Source organism: Melanostigma gelatinosum, assembly GCF_949748355.1.
Source record: "Melanostigma gelatinosum genome assembly, chromosome: 20".
Classification (NCBI taxonomy): domain Eukaryota; kingdom Metazoa; phylum Chordata; class Actinopteri; order Perciformes; family Zoarcidae; genus Melanostigma; species Melanostigma gelatinosum.
The window spans coordinates 12696139-12717660 of NC_136653.1; the positions used below are offsets into that span (position 1 = coordinate 12696139).

Sequence of the window (21522 nt, forward strand, 5' to 3'; positions counted from 1 at the left end):
TCTTACTCTGTTCGCCCAATCATCACCCCATTTTCCTCGAGTAACCCAGGATACACTGCTTTGAAACACTCCCCGTGCATGGTACAGTTTTAACGTTTCGTTTTTTTTGTTTGTTTTCTGTTTGTTTTTTTGTTCAATGTTCTCTGAATGTCGGTTACCTGCAGTCTCGTAGTTGAAAAGGAAATTTCTTCTCCTCTCAAAATGAGTGAATACATTTATTTTCCCTTTTTATTTTGACATTTTACTCATTTCTAATAATTGAGTTGTAATTTGACATTACACATTCATGTTAATGAAAGTGCAATATGTTTTGGGGTTTTTTTCAAAGAAAAGCTTATAGTATATTTTGCCAAAAAGGGGGGCGGGGGGGGGGGGGTGTACCATTACAGAAATCCTATGTTCCATATATTTTGACAGACTCTCAAAATTATAAGAGACTGGTTTTGAGGGAGGGTGTTGCTTATCAGCCAGCATTGTATTTATGAAGGAGATTCACACTTTAAAAGCTACCGAGCTCCAAATGTCTTATGTTATTTATTAAATCAGAAGGAAAACTGTTTCGTTGCACATGTCAATGAACCCTTTCGCTTGAATTCCTTCTTTCTATTCTTTGCTTTCAATGTTTCAGCAGACCACTAAAAATGCAAAGAGGCGGTTCACGCAGCTGCTTCTGTAGGCCCAGCAGTGCGTGCGTGCTCGTGAGACTGGATCAAGACAGTCTTGTGGACAAGTGGAAGTTGAATTCATTCAGGTTGAGGCCATGGTAAATGTGGCACCAGGGAGACTGAGAGATGCCTTTATAAGTCTTTAACAGTACTACTGTTTACCTCAGAAAAAGATGAGGAGTGGGAGGGGGGTGGGGGGGTTGGGAGATGCCATCCTTGTCTTAACTTTGTCTTGTAGGGGGGATACTTTGACTGTTGTCATCACCTGAATCATGCTTTTGACTTGCCTCATCGTAGCTGTCCGTAGTCTTGGTTGCAGGTATGGCATGAGTTTCTTTTGATTTTAAAAGTGGTTATTTATATGGTTGACATGCACTGTCATCACTACCAAGGTTAATTATTTATTCAAAGTGTTTGTGAGCATTGGTCATCATAAAAAGGGCTTTACTATGTCTCGGTTTTCTTTGCGGCAATTCAGTTTGGAAGTTTAACTTGACTGTCTGTTGTACAATGAGCAGCACATTGCATTTTGAGAATGCTTCGGTCTGTGAGATGTTTGCAAACTGTCCACATAACTAACTATCAGAATATATCCAAATTGTGGAATAGGCAATGAAAGCAGATCAAGACACTATATTATTAAAAAAGGAAAAACATTGTTCTATTACAAATGTGATGTATTAAATAACGATTTGTTCACCCTGTCTTTGCTACACCCTCTTTTCTTGTTTTAACTGTCTTCACACGAGCACGGTGAAGACTGGAGTTCTCCGAGGGTTTAACAGAGCAGCCTGTTTATGGGATAGTTTTTGAAATGCAACATTGCATGTTGGAGTCATTTATATATAGATTATTATATACGATTTGTAAGGATTTTTACAGAGCACAATCCAGAATCTGGTATGAGTTGGTATTTTTCTAACAATTTGCACACCTGTATTTTGACAATGAATATAACTTGTTTGTAATTGGTAATGTAATGCACATGATAATGTTTGACAGTGGAAAAAAAAACAACTGTATTTCTAATTGGTTGTACTGTATGTACCATTTGGGGATGTAAAAGGCAGATGTACTTGTTTGAGTATTTTAGGATATGACGAGGAACTGCTCGAGACTTTTGATATCTCAAGGTTCATGTTACCCCACTGATTTGTGCAAAGTCTTTGGAGATGAAGTTATGTGTATAACAATAAAGATGTTATGCCTTGTTAAACTACATGTTGCGTATTTCTCATATTTTTGATTGCTGAATGACATACAAACTCTCCAGCACCCCATATATTCTACAACAAACATCAATGGAAGGTAATGTATTACACTGACATGAATTAACAGATGGATTGGAATTGATGGACGCAAGGATCTCCACTCGTTCACGTCTATGTGTCGCCGAAGTTCATCGTCTCATCTGTGCTTAGCCTCCCAGCAACGATGGCCTCATGATGACCTTCTCGTAATGAGATCCGGGGGGGGGGGGGGAGAGTATGGCGCAAAATCAAAGCCTTCGTCGGGGTCTCGCATTAGCGGTGCAGGCGCAGGCAGGTGCCCCAGTGTGTGTCTCGGGTGAGATTGTACTGTTTCCACTGCTGATCGGCCTTGGATTAGTGTAGTGTTACACCAGCCATGGCACCTGCCTGGAGATCAGCAACGCCATGTCTTGCACTTGCTGTGCCCTCTGCCCTGACGCCAGGCAGACCGTGCAAAATCTGCAGCGCTCTCTCGTCTCAAACTGTTACATCGTGTAAATGTTGGAGATGATTGAGCTGTTCAAGATCCTAACTCACTCATATTGCTGTTTGTTTCCATTGTCCCACAGATTACAATAGCAGGTGTCATTGCAACAGACAATTATAGTATCATAGACATTTTGCCTTAAGGAATACTCAGAAGACTGTAATCCTGGTACTTACAACCTCCATGTGAAGCCTAACTTGTCAGTAATAGTATACAATATCTCTGTTACTATTCTGATATGGCACAGCCTGCTGGACAAGATTTTGGTAGCACAAGCAGTCCTGGACGAATATAAACCCAAACCTTATAAGCATGTCCTACCTTAGAAGCCTTATAACTAATTCCAGTGACTACGATCCGGACCAGGGACACAGTATTAACCTGATTTTGAAACCTCTGAATTTGTTACCAATGATTTTTAGATATTGATGATGAAACATTCAAGAGATGACAATCTCTTAAAAAGTAACAACCTAGAGCCAGAAATATTAAAATGTTTTTATTTTTGGCATTTTAAAGCAAGATTAACAACAAAGAAAGGTGTTCGGAACACATAAAAATGTAGTTATAAGTAGATGAATGGCAATTTATAGTCTTTAATATTTGTCAACAACTATGACTTATTCTTAACTCCTCCATAACTGGAGGTTATGAGTGCTATAAAATATAATATCACATAGTTCCAATCATAATGAATTGTCTTCATCAGTTTTAGACCACAGTAAATAATTTGTACATGTGAATAAACAGTTACCAAATGCTCTTCAACGCACTGTAACATTTGTTATGGAGTGTAATCTTTCATCATGAATAATTGTAATAACATGATATAAAGGTGTATATATATATCTGTGTCTGTAAGGATTGGCTTGGACAGACAAGTCTGGAATATACCCACTAAGATGAAAGCAAGATTTTCTCATGTGTATATTTAACTCCCCCCTTCTGAGACCGAGCCGTCATCTTCTGACTAACAACGCAACTTGCTTGTGCTTCTAAAATTGGATTGAGACTTGTAAGCAGTGAGGGGATATCGGTGCCCGGTGTGTTTTTAAAAACTGCAGACATCAGTATTAAGCAGATCCCCTTTCCGTGCCTTGCATAGCTAGCTTAGCTTAGCATCACTTCATCTGTCATAAAACCATAAAGCTATCACTCTGTCATCTAAAGTAAACAATTACAAAGTAGACATGCAGTACTTTCTTTTTTTGTCGTACGCTAATGATCCCACATGCCATTTTTGATACAGTATAAGACTTGTCATGTCCTGTTTATCTAACGACGTGTGAGCTGTGGTGAGGGTTTTTATCATAGGGGTCCGTAGGGTGAGTCATCATAGTTCAAACAAACAACACGGTGCATTAGCCTCAATAGCACATCTATTTGTCCAAGAAACCCTTGATAGAGAGACTCAACCACTGTGTTTGGGTACATAAGGGTATCACTTTTTTGTTGAGCTGTCTTTGTGTGAGCCCTTTTGTAACAGTCAGTTTGTAATAACATTCATAACGCTAACCCTGCATTGTTGAATGATTTAATAATTTGCCAGATGTTATGTCCATCCAGGAATCCCACAGGACCGACGTGTGTCATGATATTACTGTGTACGTGGTGTTGTAATAGCAACAGGAGCTGATGCGCCTTCAGTATGTCTGAACCTGAAATCACGCAATAAAGCCAATAAAGAGTCTAATGTGTTTGTTTTTTTCACATTGTGACACAATATAACTACAGCTGATTGTCTTCGTGAAGAATGAACCGAATTCCATTTTACAAAAATAGAAACAGAGCTCTTTTAAATGAATCCATATTCTTAATTACATTGCACATGTCGTCATTTTACCTTTCATCCAGTGAGATATAATTGTTTCTGATGTGCCATGGGTTGCTGATGATGATCCTCCTTTGCAAAGGTTCTTGAGATTCGGAGCAACACGAGGATTGCCAGGGCACTGTGACTCGCTGCAGGCCAAAGGGACTGTACCCTCCAATTCATTGTGACAGGCCTTTCCCTCTTTTCAGAAAAGATATGCCCAAAGACATTCCTCCTACCATCTTTCCCCTACAATGACTAAAATTCTGACCTGGTTTCATTCAGGGCCTCTTCAACTAAGCTATTGTTCTGTTCATAAATGATCCTGTGCATTGACATTTGACCAAGTCATATTGAAACTGGTGGTAAAAAGAAGTGGAACATGAGGAAGTCAAAATAAGGCCAAGTCTACTTATCTACCGTACCATACCCACCTTTACATAACGTTCTATCTTTAATGATGGGAGAAATGTTTAAAACACATATAAACCAAGTCAACATCAATGTATCTGCACATTCCAAAGCCAAGAAGAATGAAAGCCATGCTGAATGTGACCCTTTGACTGTCTACGACAGGGGCCCGCTACCTCATGTTATGTGGCCCGCGAATCCGCCAGCAAAAAAAATAACAAGTTTTAAAAAAAGTTTTTTTCTTTTCTTTTTTTTTTAAGTCAGACTAATAATAATAAAAATATCCCCATAGTCGAAATTATGAGATAGAAAGTCGAAGTTATTCAATAGAAAGTCATAACTATGATAGAAAGTCATAATTCTGAGATAGAAAGTCAAAATTATGAGATTGACAGTCAAAATTATGAAATAGAAAGTCAAAATTATGAGATACTTAAACACAGTCATAGAAGCAGCTCTTTGGCTTACTGTACATTTAACATGGAAATGTATTGTGAGCACATTGAAGACGACTTTAAACTGTGAATGCAGAGAGTTATTTAACAATATGTTACGAGTAGTTACATTTACAACCGGCCCTTTGCGGGCGACCATGATGCTGATGTGGCCCGGAGTGAAAATGAGTTTGAGACCCCTGTTCTACGATGTCAAACAAACTTCAACAGGTAATTACACTAACAAGCATAAAGATGGACAAGTGCGTTTTCTAGCAAGTTAACTGCATCCCACCATTTCAGAATTGCCTGGGTGTGTGCAAGAGAGCGTGATCTGAGAGAGTATACGGTTGATGTGTTAAAGGGATGGATGATATCCCTTGGTGTGACAAGATCGTTTGCATGTATTGTGTGTGTATGGGTGTGTGTGTGTAAGGAAGCCCTGTTCTAAGGACCCACAGCAGCCTCCCCAAAATAGAGCTGAGAGCAGCTGCAGCGGGGTGAGTTGTATCAAAGAGCCTGCCGCCACCCGCAAGCTCTGATCATAAGCACTAATGGTGTAATGGGGGACTGGAAGGTCAGTGATTGTTTTTGGTTGTGTGTGTGTGTGTGTGTGGTGTGTGTGTGTGTGTGTGTGTGTGTGTGTGTGTGTGTGTGTGTGTGTGTGTGTGTGTGTGTGTGTGTGTGTGAGAGAGTCAACAGGCAACACTGGCAGTCAACAGGCGGGAGGATACTGGAACTTTCTGGAACACAAACCGACAGCATAGCTAAGCCTGGTATTACTGTAAGACAAATACCAGGTCAGGTGTCACCTCTGCAGAAGTCACCATTGACATCTGTTGTAGCAATGAGCACAGTCAATTAAACAAGTCTGGGAATAAAATGTCTCCGTTATCCCACCAGTTGAAGTAGAACCTTAAAATCTGTGTGTAAATGAGCAGCAGTATAAGGAATTCCTTACCGTCTTCCATGAGGAGTATTAACTGTGCTGGTCTGCTCTTCGTGTCACAGCTCAGATAACTCTCCGTCCATATAGAAGTCTCTGATTTCAACAGTCATTACTTTTCCCCCATGAGCAGAACTCCAGGCAGGATTAGGTCAAAGTCACTCTGAATCTGATCGTGCCTACAGTATGTGCCCATCTGTCTCTGATCTATTGCAGACACAATGTACAGACTTTATAAACTGTAATGGTTGTCTGTTGATACAAACAACAAACTTTATAATTTAGTTTTGAAAATGTGTGCCTTTTGGGCGGCCCTGTAAGTTTATAATACTATTCAAAGAGTTGAATATTTTTACATTTGTAATCAAAATAATGCACAATATGGTGAATTGATTAATTTCTACTCACTGGACTTTAGAAAGTACAAAAAGTGCAGAGTGCATGCCGTCTCTATCTCTTTCTCTCCCTCTCTCATTCTTTCTTAAATCCAGATTAATGGGCCTGTAAAATATCTCTGTCATGTCCAATCAGCACCTGCTCTCCCCTATCTGCATCCCATGGAGACAGTCAGGGAGGGTAACCTGACACACAGGCGCCCCCCTTAGGCTTCACAGGACAATCTCAACTTTTCATGGATGACAAGTCATTTCTGCTCTTCATTAAAATTTAAAATGTATAATCTTATTTCCCCTCTCTTATCTAAATCTATTATCTAGTGACAGTGACTTATATTGGGCGGTGGACGTGTAAATAATCATTATCCAGAAATAGCCTCTGCTTTGCACATTATTCTATCACTTGCGCTTTTTGCGATTAGTTATAATTGTATCAAAACGTTTTTCTCTTAGGAAAATGTAAGAAGGGTCTCAGCTAAAAAAAATGTAACTCCATTTTAATTTTGAAATGGACATTTTTGCGTTGGGCAGGATTTAGACGACATGGGTCCACTTCTCCCGAAAATCTGTTCTACGGAAGACATTTATCGCGGACGAGTGTTCACACAAACTAGTTCCGGGTAACAGCCTGGTGGCTAACATTAGCTGAAACCGAAACGCAGTCCGTCACTCCACATTCTACAACAAAGTGGTAAGAAACAGTGTTTTGTCTGTCATTGCATGCTCTTTTTGTGTTGCCGTGTTTCGGACTGTTTTCCGATATTCATTTTGAACTAAATAGTCGATGAAATAAATTATAACGTTGTCCTTCGTTTGGCAAGGCGTTAGCTTGCTGGCTAACACTATCGGCTGCGGAGTCACCTAAAGAAGAGAAAGAAATGACCACTAATCCAATTTTAGATGAGACATTTTACAACTGTACGTCACTTATTGCGATTTATTTAAACTATCTCTACGTTAGATTGTGGTACATTACTTATAACGTCAGCTTCAACTATTTGTTTGAGCCGTCTCAGCGTTACGTTAGGATTGTCAGAAATTCACAAAAAACCAAGGCCAAACGTTAGCAAGCGAAAACAGTAATTTAGGAGTGATTATTCTACATAACGGCATTACAGCCAGTGTCCAGCGTAAGTTTACTTTAGATTGTGTATGCGGTGGTCTTGGTGTCCTAATTAAGAGTCGTTCATACGAGTGATGTTTTGTATCTTATTTGTCCATGTTTCCTTTCAGGGTTAACAGAAATTACAAAACAGAATGGGTAAGTAATGAACTGACCTAGGCTGTATATTATCCTGTACCTTCCCAGAAATGTATAATGTTTTCCAATTCATTACACGTTGGTTGTCATGAGAGTATCACTACTGTTACTACAGTTGGTAAAATGTGTGTGTGTGGTACTGCAGCACTTGGCTTCCACCTGTTTGAGATTATCAGTGTGTGTTGCTTCACAGACGGTGAAGAGAGAACCTACGGTGGCTGTGAAGGGCCAGATGCCATGTATGTGAAGCTGATCTCTTCAGATGGCCATGAATTTATTGTGAAAAGAGAACATGCTTTGACATCTGGGACTATCAAAGCCATGTTAAGCGGACCAGGTGAGGATTTGTGCAAATTGGTGAAAGTAAAGCTGTATTTTCTTCTGTTATAATTAGCATACAGACTTTTTTTAACTAAAAGATCTTGTAGACTAATAATAACCCATTCATAACAGAATCATCAGCACATTCAGTGGTACTCTGAGAAGAAGTCCAGTTGGAATACAAATTTATGATCAAGCAATGTGACACATTTTTGGGAGCTGTCAGAAATAAGTAGGGGATAAGCTCAGTGTTTTCTATCCAGACTGCTGGATTCCTGTCATTCTCTTTAACCTGTTTTAAATGGAGATTAGATTTAAATAATACATTTTGCCCAGGTAGAATTTGCCTGACATGGAAGATATTTTTTGGAATTGCTTACTCCACATGACAGTCTATGCTTTACCATCACGATGTATATTGTGAGTGATATTTCTGGGAAGAAGTAGCTTGCATCTAAGATTTACTAAATGTTGGCAGTCAGACATGGTTTGCTCTTCCAAGAGCCTAATGAGAGACTGTACAATAAATTAGGAAAGTAGTGTCAGCGCATTAGGCTTTTTGGTAGTTAGTGCTGCTTTACAGCTGTGAGGGTACGGTTGAACAAAAAACAGTTGCTTGGATATTTTGAGGCAGTACTGTTTTAAGAAACTGTCCTGTAGAGTTGGGGAACCTGGGATTATTTTTACTTTGCATTTAAAAGTAGCTCAAATATACTGGAATCTTTACTGATTCAGGCATGCGCAGTCTGAAAAAAAAATACTCACTTTTCCACTTTGGACCAAATATAAATCATAGTTGATCCTCTTTGAATACTTTGATAACCTCATCTCCCCTTGTTAAACTTGTTATGAACAGGGTTTTACTTTTATAAAAAACATTGTTACTCATTTGTCAGCCTAGTTTCCATTAACAATATACTCTTATCACATGCTGGGATCAAAGTGTAGAGTCGTGTCCAGTTGGTGGCACTATGCTCCCTCCATACAGTGGTTTTGATACCTCCTAGTACCGTAAATGTTTAGTGCCTTTTTTATGCTCGTGGGTAGCATTTTGCATATATACAGTTTGATAACTTTATCCAGGATAGGATACTCGTAGTTGTATTTCTGACATTGCATAAATTCAGAGTTGTGTGTCTTAAATTCATTGTTTCTGGCTCATGACGCCTACTGTCATCCTCCATCTACAGGACAGTTTGCTGAAAATGAAACCAACGAAGTGAACTTCAGGGAGATTCCCTCTCACGTCCTGTCCAAGGTCTGCATGTACTTCACCTACAAGGTCCGTTACACCAACAGCTCTACAGAAATACCTGAATTCCCCATCGCTCCGGAGATCGCACTGGAACTGCTCATGGCTGCAAACTTTTTGGATTGTTAAAGTTACAGAAACAACGTTGAAGGTTAAAACATTTTTAGATTTTTTTTTTGAATATTTAAATTGTTTTGCCATTTACTTATATGAAACCTGAATATAAGTATGTATGTCACCATGTTATACTTCTTTTTGCACCTGGCGTTCTGTCATAATTGTATTCGTATTAAAGGATTCATTTTAATGTAATACATGGATATGGCAGGCTGCATTACTTTCCACAGAATGTGATAAATATGCCCCCACCCCATAAATGTTCCCTCACCTCTCCAGATTAATAAAGACCAGTTTGGTGAGCACAGTTTATTTGTAAATTGCTACCTCAAAATGCATGTTCCATATGACGTACCGCTGACTTTAAATACCCTTGTATCAAAAAACGGCATCATACTTTAGTTGTGTATTTTGGTCTAGCTCAAGTAAAACAATACAAAATGTTTGAAAGACCACAAAGGACAGCAGGCATATTTTTAACACTGAAATACATAATTATGTGTTGCACACTAGGGGTTAGACATAACAGAGGAAATGTTCTGTATGCTCACCAGCTTGAGATGGATATTGAGTAGAATAATTATCTGTTAGGACAATAAAGAGTTTTTTTTAATATATTACTTTATATTAACTTAATGTGTTTCATCGTACACTGTATCCTTTTTTAAAAGGATGTTACGCCATCAAATATGATGGCTTATACTTGTAAGTAATTAGAACATGTTCTTCCAAATGTTGGATGGAAATAGATTTTGGGAAACAGTCGATAATCTCAGAAACATATAATTTTATGGTCACACAGGGACTTGACACTTGATTTCAAAAAGTGATTTGCGAACATCTCTGGGTTTGGGAGGATAGATGGATTTGTAAAGTAGATTATGAACTCAATTGGAGACGGAGTGTAATCCAATACGGTTGTACACTTGCGGTTACTGAGAAACGTGTTATGATTATTATTGCATGTCTAATAAGGCAGGACAGCTAGCGTTGTTTAAAGTGATCACATACCAAACAATGACCAGTCAATGCTGATACTGTATGCTAATAAGGAGTGATGCTACAGTACATGCTTAGATTTCTCTGATTGGCTGTTTAGGGGGTAAATGGGACATGTTACAGAAAGCTATGGACACATACTATTTCAGGTGTGTGCTTTTCTGATTTACATGAGAGAAAGTGAAAAAAATTGCGACATGATCAATCAAATAAGATTGACACATGCAAGTTGATGGAAATGATCCTGTGATTCAGAATAGATATTGCTGCAAACATACACATGTCCTTAAGCAAACATCAGCAAATTTTCAATGTGGTTACGTGTTACTGCATGATATATCGTAATGTCATTGCTGATAATGAGTGTCTTTTACCCTAGTATCTGGCTTATTTACTCGCTCCTAGGGAAAACCATATCCAGTGGGAGCTCATAGCACATCTCAGTCGACATTGGCTACTGAGTTGTTTTTTTGCAGAAACATTAGGTTTACTCAAATTACAGTTCAGTTGAATACATTGCAATGCATTATGCGGACACAGACACATTGATGTAGTCCTTTATTGCCTAAAAGGGAAAATAAGATATTCATTAATCTCAAAATGTAAAAGGAGATGCTATGATAAAAGGCATAATCCATCTGTAGAGTGATTTAATATGGATATTCAACTGCATGATAACATGACAAATCGGAATGTGTATTTTTAATATCTTACTTTAATACATAATTTTCATGGTTGTGATAACTAAAAGACAACCATGATAACGATATTTGGTATCAGGGATGTCAGGCAGGTCATCCCACGTTGAGCAGAGGTTATTGACTCACGTAACCTCGGTGAATTTTAACACCACACTTATTTATCAATGGTATGAAATTCTTCTTCAAAAGCCCCGTGTATTAGTCGGTGAACGACAGAATGAGTCAGAGGTGACCTGACGGTGCACATCGGTGAGTTGTGTTTGCCTCTGTCAAAACAACTTATGTCACGTGACAGCCTGACGTACAGTCCTTCTGCGCTGGAGCAGGGGTGTGGGGGGGTTTCCATCATGGCGTCGATGCAGGTAGGAATACATTGGCAGCGATCGCATATTTATAATTTACCTGACCTTCAGACCGGTATTTCCTTGTAGTTTATTAATCATTTAACTCACGCACGTGTATGTGTTCGAAGTAGTGATGATGTTAAAGTACAAAGCGATGAGATTTACACTAAACTGTTCCGGTTTAGCGCTTAGTGTTTGCTAGCAATACAACTAAGCTAGCTAGGTAGCATCATCATCACCAGCACCGAGTCAAGGCCAGAAGCCAGCTTCCTGAAAATACACCGATGACTGGCGACGCGTTTGTATCGCAGCAACACATAGAAGATGATCCAAGGAATGTGATGTTATGAGTTTAAACTGGTTCTGATATTTTTAACCGAGTGCTAGTTGCTATTTGGCTGACGTTGACGTTAGCTAGCTAACGAGACAGTACGCAGCAGATTGACCAGTTCTAGTTTCCTCTCGAACTGAATAGATGCATTCCTATCTGGAGATAGATGTGGTGACATTTGCCTTATCTTTAAAAGAAAAAAACATCAATCAAATTTTGTAAATCAAATTTTGTAAATCAATCTACTGATGGCCCGGGTTTGTTGCTGTTGTGTAACGTTTGTGTAACACATAGTTTGGCTTATGTACACGGTAAACGAGTCATCATATCTGTCGGGGTGGAGTTTTGTTTTCGTGTTGACGTTTACTTACATTTACACTTTTTTATTTATTTATTTATATATATATATATATATCGAGAATTAATCACCCAAACATATTCCACGTTGTCTTGGTTCTTAATCTCTTCGTAAAATAAAGGAAAACTATTTTTTTATACGCCTTTCCCCCTCTTTTTTTTGCCATTTTTATATTATTATAATGTTTTGTTTATTGTTGTGATGCCAACATTGAAGTGGGTGTGGTACAAAACCCAAACTCATTGTCTCCCAACAGAAAAGGCTGCAAAAGGAATTATTAGCCATGCAAAATGATCCACCCCCTGGAATGAAGCTCAACGAAAAAAGTGTACAGAACACCATTACACAGTAAGTGTTTATTTTTATTTATTTTATGTCGCACGATTAGTTAGTTTCTATGTGGCAGCGGTTTTTGGGGGCCATTGAATATGTTTTCCATCTATAAATGAACACCAATCCAACGTGGCTTTGTAGAATGTCACGTTTGATCAAAAGGTAACTTTTGCAAAAAAACAGTGGCAGGAGGTATTAAGAGGCAAAGCTGTGACCGGTGGTGAGGAAGAATCGGGGTCATTCCGGTGACTGGCAGCTCTGCCCCTCGGTAGAGTGTTTCTAATGCAGGCTGTCACTTATTATTCATCCTTATAAAATATGTAACGGTTGGCATGCAGGAGTTGGGCTAGCGTAGCAAGAAACAGGCTGCTTAGCTGACCTTCCTGTCTGGGTGTCTAGGTGTTCCCTTAAAAGCCCACGATTATGTTATTATAAATGACACCGTGTCTTCGAAGCAGGACGGAATGATGAACTGAGTTGTAGTAATGGATTTAAGACAAATTTCTAGCCATACATAGAATACATGCTACAGTGCTTGTGGTTAGTTATGTAACAATGAAAGCTCCTTTACAATGGCATCTACCTCCTTACATAGCAATCGCAAACTATGAACGTGTTTTGATTTGTATGACTGACAAGTCTACGAACCAGTTCCACTAGCTTCCCTTGTTCATTGTGTCACAGGAGTGAGATTATATGTATGGGTGTGCCCTTTTGTCTTCAGCTATGTTAAAGGTTTGTTTGGCCTGGCTTTGTATTTGTCATCGCGACTGACTGACAGTCGTATGGATTTACATGTTTTTATCCAGCCTGTCCTAGAGGAGTAAGATACAAATAGTCTGTTCCTGCTTGACATTCAAGTTAACCGTATCCTTTTTATAAACAGACATGGGGGGAAAAAAACCCCACTAGTGACGATGCTGTGTGTGTGTGTGTGTGTGACAGTGATAAGGTGACTGCATGTTTTTAGTTTTATAGCTTTTGTTTATAGTAGAATTTGTCTCTTCGTGCTGCTCATTAGATTACAATGTCTTTCAGTTGACTGTGTGATAGTGCAGTTGCAGAAATGAGTCAGCGGCCATTGCAAACAAGCAAACTACTGCTTTAAAGCACTGAGAATTCTCTTTTATGTGTACTTTGTTCCTCACCTGATCACCAGGAAATGGGCAGCATAATGTCCTTGGAGTCACTGCCTGTGATCAGTGTGTGTTGCATCAGGTGTGACTCTGCATCATGTATAATGATGCCGCCTCCCTCTTTACTTCCTGAGGAAAAATGGAGCCTATTTTCAGACGCTCTGATCATTTTTCTCTTAAACGGGGCTAACCTCATATGTAGGCGTGAATGATTATGTGCTTGAGGCTAGAACTGACAGAGACGAGGCTGTAAACCCGAACAACAACCACAAGTCTCTTCGTTGACCTATTTGGAAAGAAATTAGGCCAGAGATTGTGATGCTGCCGTCGAGTGATCCATTTCCTTCTCTTATGCTCAAGCGATCCCAATTAATGATCTGGACTGGACTTAAATGTTTGCCGTTTTGCCAGCGAAGTGTCTGTATTATAGCCATAGAGGTATATTTAGCAGGTAGACTGCCCTTCATCCCAAAGACTCAGGATCAAGCCCCTGTGTTTGCGATCGTCTTCCATGCCGAGCAAGTCATTGAATCCCTCCCAGCTCAGTCAGCACAGTCCTGTAGCCAGGCCACATAGGCGAAAATGGATTGTGTCCACTAGATCAATAGAGTATCACGTTATTACTGAACCGCTGTCGTAACCCAGCTGAAGATTGAATGTCACTTGAATGAGGCAGACTAAAAGCTTTTGATTACACACATACTCACATTTTGTATGAGCCTTTTCTATAGATAATGAGATGTGATCCATGCGAGTCATCCTGTATGCGTTTCCAACGGCTCGACTCTAGAGTTACGAGACATAACAGACAGCATGTTATTAATCATTCGTAAAGAGCATGCCAGTCTGTGAGGCCTTCGCCATACTCGCCATCTTAAAGAAGTATACTAACACAGGACTGTCAACAATATTCTAAATTTGAATGTTAAAAGAAAATAGATACTCAAATATGAAAATTAATATATTATATTGTGGAGAAAAAAGCAGCAGCAGCAGCAGCAGCTGTCTGCCTTGTGCACACTGAATGCACTGCATGACCGCAGTAACACAATGTCACCTTATTTAGGTTTTTGTATTGTAGAGATCATTTCAACTCCACCAATCAGCGGTTCCTCGTCCATTGTGGCGCTTTCAAAGCGAGCGGCAAAATAAATAGGAACAGGGTGTCCGACAAAAGTTCAGCTCAAAATGCCCCAAAATATATATTTGAATAGTTTGGACCTAAAGAAGGAATATTTGTCCGTCCTTTTTGGTAAAGTGGGAATGCCATTCATTTTGTAGGTATTTGATCATCAACAAAATTCTAACATCCGGTCAAACTGAAATTTTGACCGGATGTTGGAGGGAAATTATTTTAAGCCCTACGATGATGTTTTTTCTAAACCGAACTGTGGCCGTTAGTGTTGTTTTGTTGCCTGAACATAACTGGACATCTTCTCGAAACTTTGTGGCGTTAAGTGACACGTGTGAAATGGTGAATAAATGACCAAAAAAAGCCTAAAATGCCTTCTCAGGACATAAATGGTGTGCTATTTATACGCACTCCCATTAGATCGGGTCAGACGAACCAACATTGCCATCTCACAAACCTGCATTGCCTAAACCCATTTCCTCCTAAAGCATAGTAAAAGTTTGTTGTTCAAGGAAGTGTTGACCTGATATCATGGCTTGACAGGAGGAATTCAAGTGTTACTCGCTCCATTATCTTAGACATGTTTTGAAACAGCCTTAAAGTTGTATAAAGGTGAAGCAACAGTGGAAAATCACTGGCCCATCTCAGTCAGTCTTTTCACACTGCTGGATGCTTTGGTTATTTAAATGTCAGAGTATAAAAAACTGAGTGTAAATGAAAACCTTTTAGAAATCCACATTTTGAGGGTATACCAGTGGCTCAGAAAGGAATCTATCCTTTGGGGTTTGGACTCAGAACAGAGCCGCTCTATGAGGTCATGAACAGTTTAATAGCTTAAACTGTTTCAATCTGAGTTATAAACCAAATGACATCGTCCTTTTTGTTTTTTTGGACACTACAGGTATTTTTGTTATGAGTTTGGTGATCATCAGTATATGTTTTCGACTCCTTTTTGTTTGAGTGGGATGTTTAAAAAGTTTTAATATTGTGCCTTTTCTTTTAGGTGGATTGTAGACATGGAGGGAGCATCTGGCACGCTGTATGAAGGAGAGAAATTTCAGCTGCTTTTCAAATTTAGTAGTCGATATCCATTTGATTCACCTCAGGTAAGCACGAGTTGCTCTGCAGCCATCGGTGTATGTTTGTTTGTGGGTATAAGTGAGGCTCTTTGTCTGGCTCATGTAAGTGCGGTCCATTTACCGTCTCGTCTCAAGCCTCCAGAAAGTTCCTTCTGCTTCAACCATGATGCACAAGCTGCTTAGCTGGATGTGGACCGTAGACCACCGTGCAACATTAGCATAAGATATGCTAAGTTGGCAGCCAACGCTTGCGCTAAAAAGCTAGTTTGGTTCAAAATGTGCCTCTGTAATTCATGTTAACTGGGATGCTAATTTTGGCTAGCGAAAAAACAGGCTTGTTTGTAATCTACTTACAGGTAAACATGAACAGCTGAGTTCTTAGTACAACAAGCTAAGCTAACAAACCAGGTATGGTGAGCGCAGACTCCAATACCTGCTAATTAGTGCTAACTAGGGGTGTCACGGATCACAAACCTCACGGTTCGGTTCGGATCACGGTTCAGGAGTCACGGTTCGGATCATTTTTCGGATCAACAAAGAAAAGGGGAGGAGACAAATATTTGCTTTCCATTTATTAATTAAAGAACTTCAAGAACACTTAAAGCAAAGAACTTTGGGCTATAGTCTTACATGAAAACAAAAATATTGAATATGTCCAATTTGAAACAAAATGAAATAAATAAAAATCATACATTCAAGAATTCTGTTAAGTTTAAGTGCAACATGAGTTATGTTGATACCCTCGTCCTTTGATCAATACTGAAAGAAAGAAACAGCCAGTGAGCTAGCTTCCACCGTTTACACTGAACTGAACTGCTCAGCAACAACTTGGGTCTGTGTTTACTTCCTGTCAGGTTATGCCATTCAAATACACAATAATGTTTACCATTACTGTGACATTATTTTCAAAAAGATGAGAATATCTCCATTGTCTGGGGAGAGGGTCGACCTTTCTGTGGTGACTGGAATATTATTGGGCCTGTCTAGCTTCACTCTGATACTTCTGTCAGCACCTGAACCAGGTGTGTGTGTGTGTGACGCTCACAGAGGGGGCGTGTCTACAGCACCGGAGAATCACTCCGCCGTGGTGAAAGCAGTCTCTACAGTCTTTTCCTTCTCATAAACGCCTGGAACAGCTTCACACTGAAGTGGGTGCGTGAGTGGACTTCGTAGCGTGGCTCAAGCATTTTAACCAGATTTAGAAATCCTTTGTTTTCTACACCGGAGTGTCCCCGTCGCTGACAGACGGGATGGTGTCTCTTCATATGTGTGGACATGCCGATGTTTTGCCGTTGTCGTGTGTCTCTCTTTAAATAACGCCAAAGTATAAGAAGAGAATCAGATAAACTACTTAAGACAGCATCCTGTCAAATAGGAAGGACAAGCTGTCAAAGTGGCCCTCTGTTGGATCTCTCGGGGCCCCTCGGGATCTTCAGTGTTGACTGCCACAGTGTATTACTGGTTGTGTGAGGAGCTTAAACAAACACTGACCATTTTCCTACTCGAACTCAGCGGATAACGTTTTGCTTTAACAGCTTGTAGCTGCGGCTGGACGATATGTATTATCAAACGATATAATTATATCTGCCGTAAATATTTCTACGACATATTTTCTATTGCAAAAAAACAGGTAGATTGCCTGCAGTACCTGCCTGCTCATTCTCAGACCTCCTGCGCTCTGTGTGTATCTGATGTTTCAGTAAATATTTGAACGTTCCGTAAGCGAGGAGCTTTCTGTTATCGTGATGTTTTGAGTACAGTGCCAGCTTTACTTTATGCCCCTATCTGTAACACTCATCCCCCCCCGCCCCCGCCCCCCGCCCCCCCTCCAGTGCTGTGATGCACTCTCCTGTGAGGCCCCTGTCTGGTGCCAGACTGCCTCAACCCATTGTTAGCCTTCATTACCCTCTTTGGCCACTCCGCCTCCCCCCTTCTCTCTACTCTGGCGCCTCACACTTCCTGTATCTCCCTGTTTAGCCACGACTCATGCACCCTTCTGCTGGCTGATCTCTCCCCTCGGGGTATTTATAGAACATGTCTTCTTTATTTTGTAAAAACATGTTCTCCTCTCTTAGTTTGGGAGAATGGGAGACTCCCACCATCACCGACCCCCTCTGTCCTAATCCCAGAGCCTCATGTCGAAGGCTAAGCCTGAGCTTATACTGCAATCCTCATTATTTTCTGCCATTAATGGAGACAAATCTCAACTTTGTGCTCCCCCAAGTTGTATCTTTGACCACCAAAACGCGTAAATGTAAAAAATATATTGGCGCCACCTTTATAGCCTTATATATTTTTTAAATCTCATATCCAATGATTAATCTTAACAACCTCTGATTTCTTCTTTGTTGTCCTGTTGCAGGTAATGTTCACAGGCGAGAATATACCTGTCCACCCTCATGTGTATAGCAACGGTCACATCTGTCTATCTATTCTAACGGAGGATTGGTCGCCAGCCCTCTCAGTGCAATCAGTTTGTCTTAGCATTATCAGCATGTTGTCCAGCTGCAAAGAAAAGGTAGGCAACCCGTAATGATGAATCTGTAGATATTATGCTCGTTAAACGATACATCTAAATGCCAGTTTGTTTTTCCTGCAGAGACGACCGCCTGATAACTCCTTTTATGTAAGAACGTGTAACAAAAATCCAAAGAAGACAAAATGGTGGTATCATGGTGAGTATTTTCCGCCTCACGGGGGGGGGGGACACATTGTGGAAGTAATTGCTCGTAAAGGTGACGTGATTTAAATCATATATATTTTTTTTTTTGCCTTCACAGATGATACATGCTAATGTACAAACTTTGTAATAATCGTAGATGGAAGAAGTCTTACTGACCTACGTAAAGCACTTTTTAATCATTCAGTCTTTGAACTCTGACCTTTGACTGGAACATTGGACACCATGCACTGGATGCTCTTGACTGCATTCCCCCCCCCCCTCCCGTTGGCAGTTGGATGCATGTTTTAGTCAAAATGTAATATAGAGAATGCAAATAATTTTAGACGCACCCAAGATGGATAGTGTATTGGCAAAAAGGTAGTGATGCAGCAAGCAAGGTGGATTTGTAGTGAGATAATTATAATTCCTGTTTTAAGATTCTTGTTACTTTTTTGTTTGTTTGTGTGGGTGCATTTTAAGGTCCTTGTGTTGTGCAATAATAACTGATGGATGCATGCTTGGGCCTACAAAGAGAAATCCAAATCTGCTTGTTTTCTGTGAAGGGATCTGACCATCGTAACCCCAAGGAAATGCTTCGTCTGTTTGTTTATTAAATTATATGCACTGTGAAAGTATAGCTCATGAAGGCCCTTTTAGTACGTTAACCCCCAACCTTCAGTTGTACTGTAAGCAGTCCTCCACTTATTTATCCGGTTAAAGGGTTTTTAGTTTGTAACCACTCTTGTATAAAAGAGTAAACCGCTTTCTTCTTCATCTTCCAACTTGAGACCTGGTTGCAGCTCTTCCTGCCGTTGGACGATATGTCGGTGCAGAGATTAATCAGACGGATGTGACGATAGATCTCAAGAGTACACTACAGCGTAAAGTTGGGCTGAACTCGCGTAGTGTTCACGAGTCCAGCCTTGAAGATGTGCAGCGGCCTCTCTTCCGTTTAACGAATGTCTGTAGGAGAACGTTGTCTCATGATCCAATTTTATTTGTATGATACGGATTTATAATTTCATGTGTTGATCTTCTAAAATATTTGATTTTAAATGTGTTTTTTTTTTGTACTTTTCAACTAGCTGATACTTTGAAAAGGAGTGGTTATTTTTCATGGGCCAGTATATTTTAGATTTTTTTTGTGTTTGTTATTTAATTAGATCTCCAGAATGGTAATGAATGATGAAAAAGGAGAGTCTTTATAGAAGCCTTATTAATAAGATGAGGCTTTTGCGATTTCCCCTCCCTGCTCAGTTTTGGCTCAGGTACTTTTTTTCAATAAAGAGATGACCTCTAAAAACATACCGATCAGATATTTTGACTTTAACTATATTTTCACCAAAAGACTGTTATGTTGCAAATGTATATAACACGTCTGAAACTATTGTATATCAGTCTTTAAATAGTTGGGTGAAGGAAATCAGCAGAGGATGCATTTACCTCCTAGCAGAATGATAATAGGAGTGCTTTATTTCATTGGAGGTTAGTCTGCATCTTTCGCGAATTAGGATGTGTACAGTCGGCAACAAACTGCTGTTGGTTAAAAAATAAAACAAAATAAAAAAAGGTTGAGTAGTTTTACTGTGGGGATGCATGCGATTTTAAACCCTACTTTTTCTTATTGGCATCAGACATTGTCTTTCCATAACTTAGGTAATGGTTTATGTGATGGATATCCAGAGGCTGTGCGGCTCTTTTGTCATTTCAGACTGTAATCGCGCTATTCCTAAAGAAATGTTTATCACCACTCAGTCAGAGATACTTGAATTTTCCATCTTGGGTTGTTTGTATTGCATTTTTTTTTTTTTTTTACTTTTTCCAGGGTTGAGCTGAGTTTCCTGAATGGACTTGAGTGAATGTTCTGATACTCTATACTGTAGAGGAGATTACCACGGCACACCGCTATCTCAAAAACTATATCGATAACTTAAAGACATCTATTTAACCAATGATTTTTTTTATTTTATTTTTTAGCTCCATTGTGCAGGTCTTGTCTGTTGTCACTGTGCTTGAGAAAATTATTGTGTAGATGCAGTCACAACAGCATTTGAGTGTGTGTGTGGTGGTGGGGGAGGGGGCATTTACTGCCAACACCCAGTTGGCAGTAGATCAAGGGAGATTTGAAAAACCTGCGAGTGAAAATGTTACAAGGTTTTGGATGTGACATGTTTTTATTTTTCTTCCTAGCTTTATTTTTTATTTTCAATGTGCTTTGAACTCTTGGCTTGCAGGTTGTTGTGAGTGTTGAACACTAATGAGGGTGTGTTATTTATTTTTGAAATTTTTGTTTTGGGATGTGCAAGCTCCATGTAAAAGGTGCCTGTCCATTTTCATCATCAATAATAAAAGATGAACTTTTATTCAACCTTGGATTGCTGCCTCAAAGCCTTTCATGGTTTTACGATGAATTCAAAACTGAATCGCTCCACTCTAAAGGGAGCGGTGGGTATGAAGATGTTTACGGCCAAAGGAGAAAATCACATTGTGTTTGCCAAACATATGTTCGAGGACACAGACGTCACATCAAGAATGTCATAACACTTGACAGTGTCGTGGAAAACTGATGCTCAGTCACACTGTAATGGTCAAACAATCAAATCTATTAAGAAATCTGCACTGTAACACATAACAACTTCTAATTTTAAGAATGTCATGCACATCATCAAGCATGTAAAATGACATATGGCATTTCATGCATATCATTTCTGTAAGCCAGACTCATAAGTATACCTTTTTTTCCGACCTATTAATTCTTATACCTAAGTACAGCGACACCAAGGTGAATAATGCATTCCTTACCCTCCGACATGTTTTCAATATTGGCCAAACGGCATGTATTGCTTCCATAAGTGTTCTTTGTGTATGAATGTTGTTTGCTAAGCTTGAAAGAGTGTTCATCATCAGTTAGTCGTCATGAACTTTATTGAGTTTTGTCTCTGTTACAACTATTTAAGCACCATCAGACACAGTAGAATATCCCTCTGACACAAAACTCACAATGACACAAGAAAAGTGGGTTAGTTGCGCCATCTGGCGGTCACGTGACGTAACATAGTTTTCACGTAAAATCTCTGATTCACACACTTCATTTT

At 39.6% G+C, this 21522-nt stretch overlaps 2 protein-coding genes across 2 annotated transcripts; both read left to right on the forward strand.

Moving 5' to 3' along the window:
- Window positions 1-7005: 7005 nt before the first annotated feature.
- eloca (elongin C paralog a) lies at window positions 7006-9659 on the forward strand. The gene is made up of 4 exons (XM_079291838.1): window positions 7006-7092; window positions 7635-7662; window positions 7856-7999; window positions 9174-9659. The coding sequence occupies exons 2-4, from the start codon at window positions 7659-7661 to the stop codon at window positions 9362-9364; spliced, it is 339 nt and encodes a 112-aa protein (XP_079147964.1). The 5' UTR covers window positions 7006-7092; window positions 7635-7658; the 3' UTR covers window positions 9365-9659.
- A 1731-nt stretch (window positions 9660-11390) lies between these two features.
- ube2wb (ubiquitin conjugating enzyme E2 Wb) lies at window positions 11391-20802 on the forward strand. The gene is made up of 6 exons (XM_079292523.1): window positions 11391-11414; window positions 12342-12433; window positions 15690-15792; window positions 18128-18283; window positions 18365-18440; window positions 18546-20802. Exons 1-6 carry the CDS (start codon window positions 11400-11402, stop codon window positions 18557-18559), a joined length of 456 nt encoding a protein of 151 aa, XP_079148649.1. The 5' UTR covers window positions 11391-11399; the 3' UTR covers window positions 18560-20802.
- The last annotated feature ends 720 nt before the right edge of the window (window positions 20803-21522 follow it).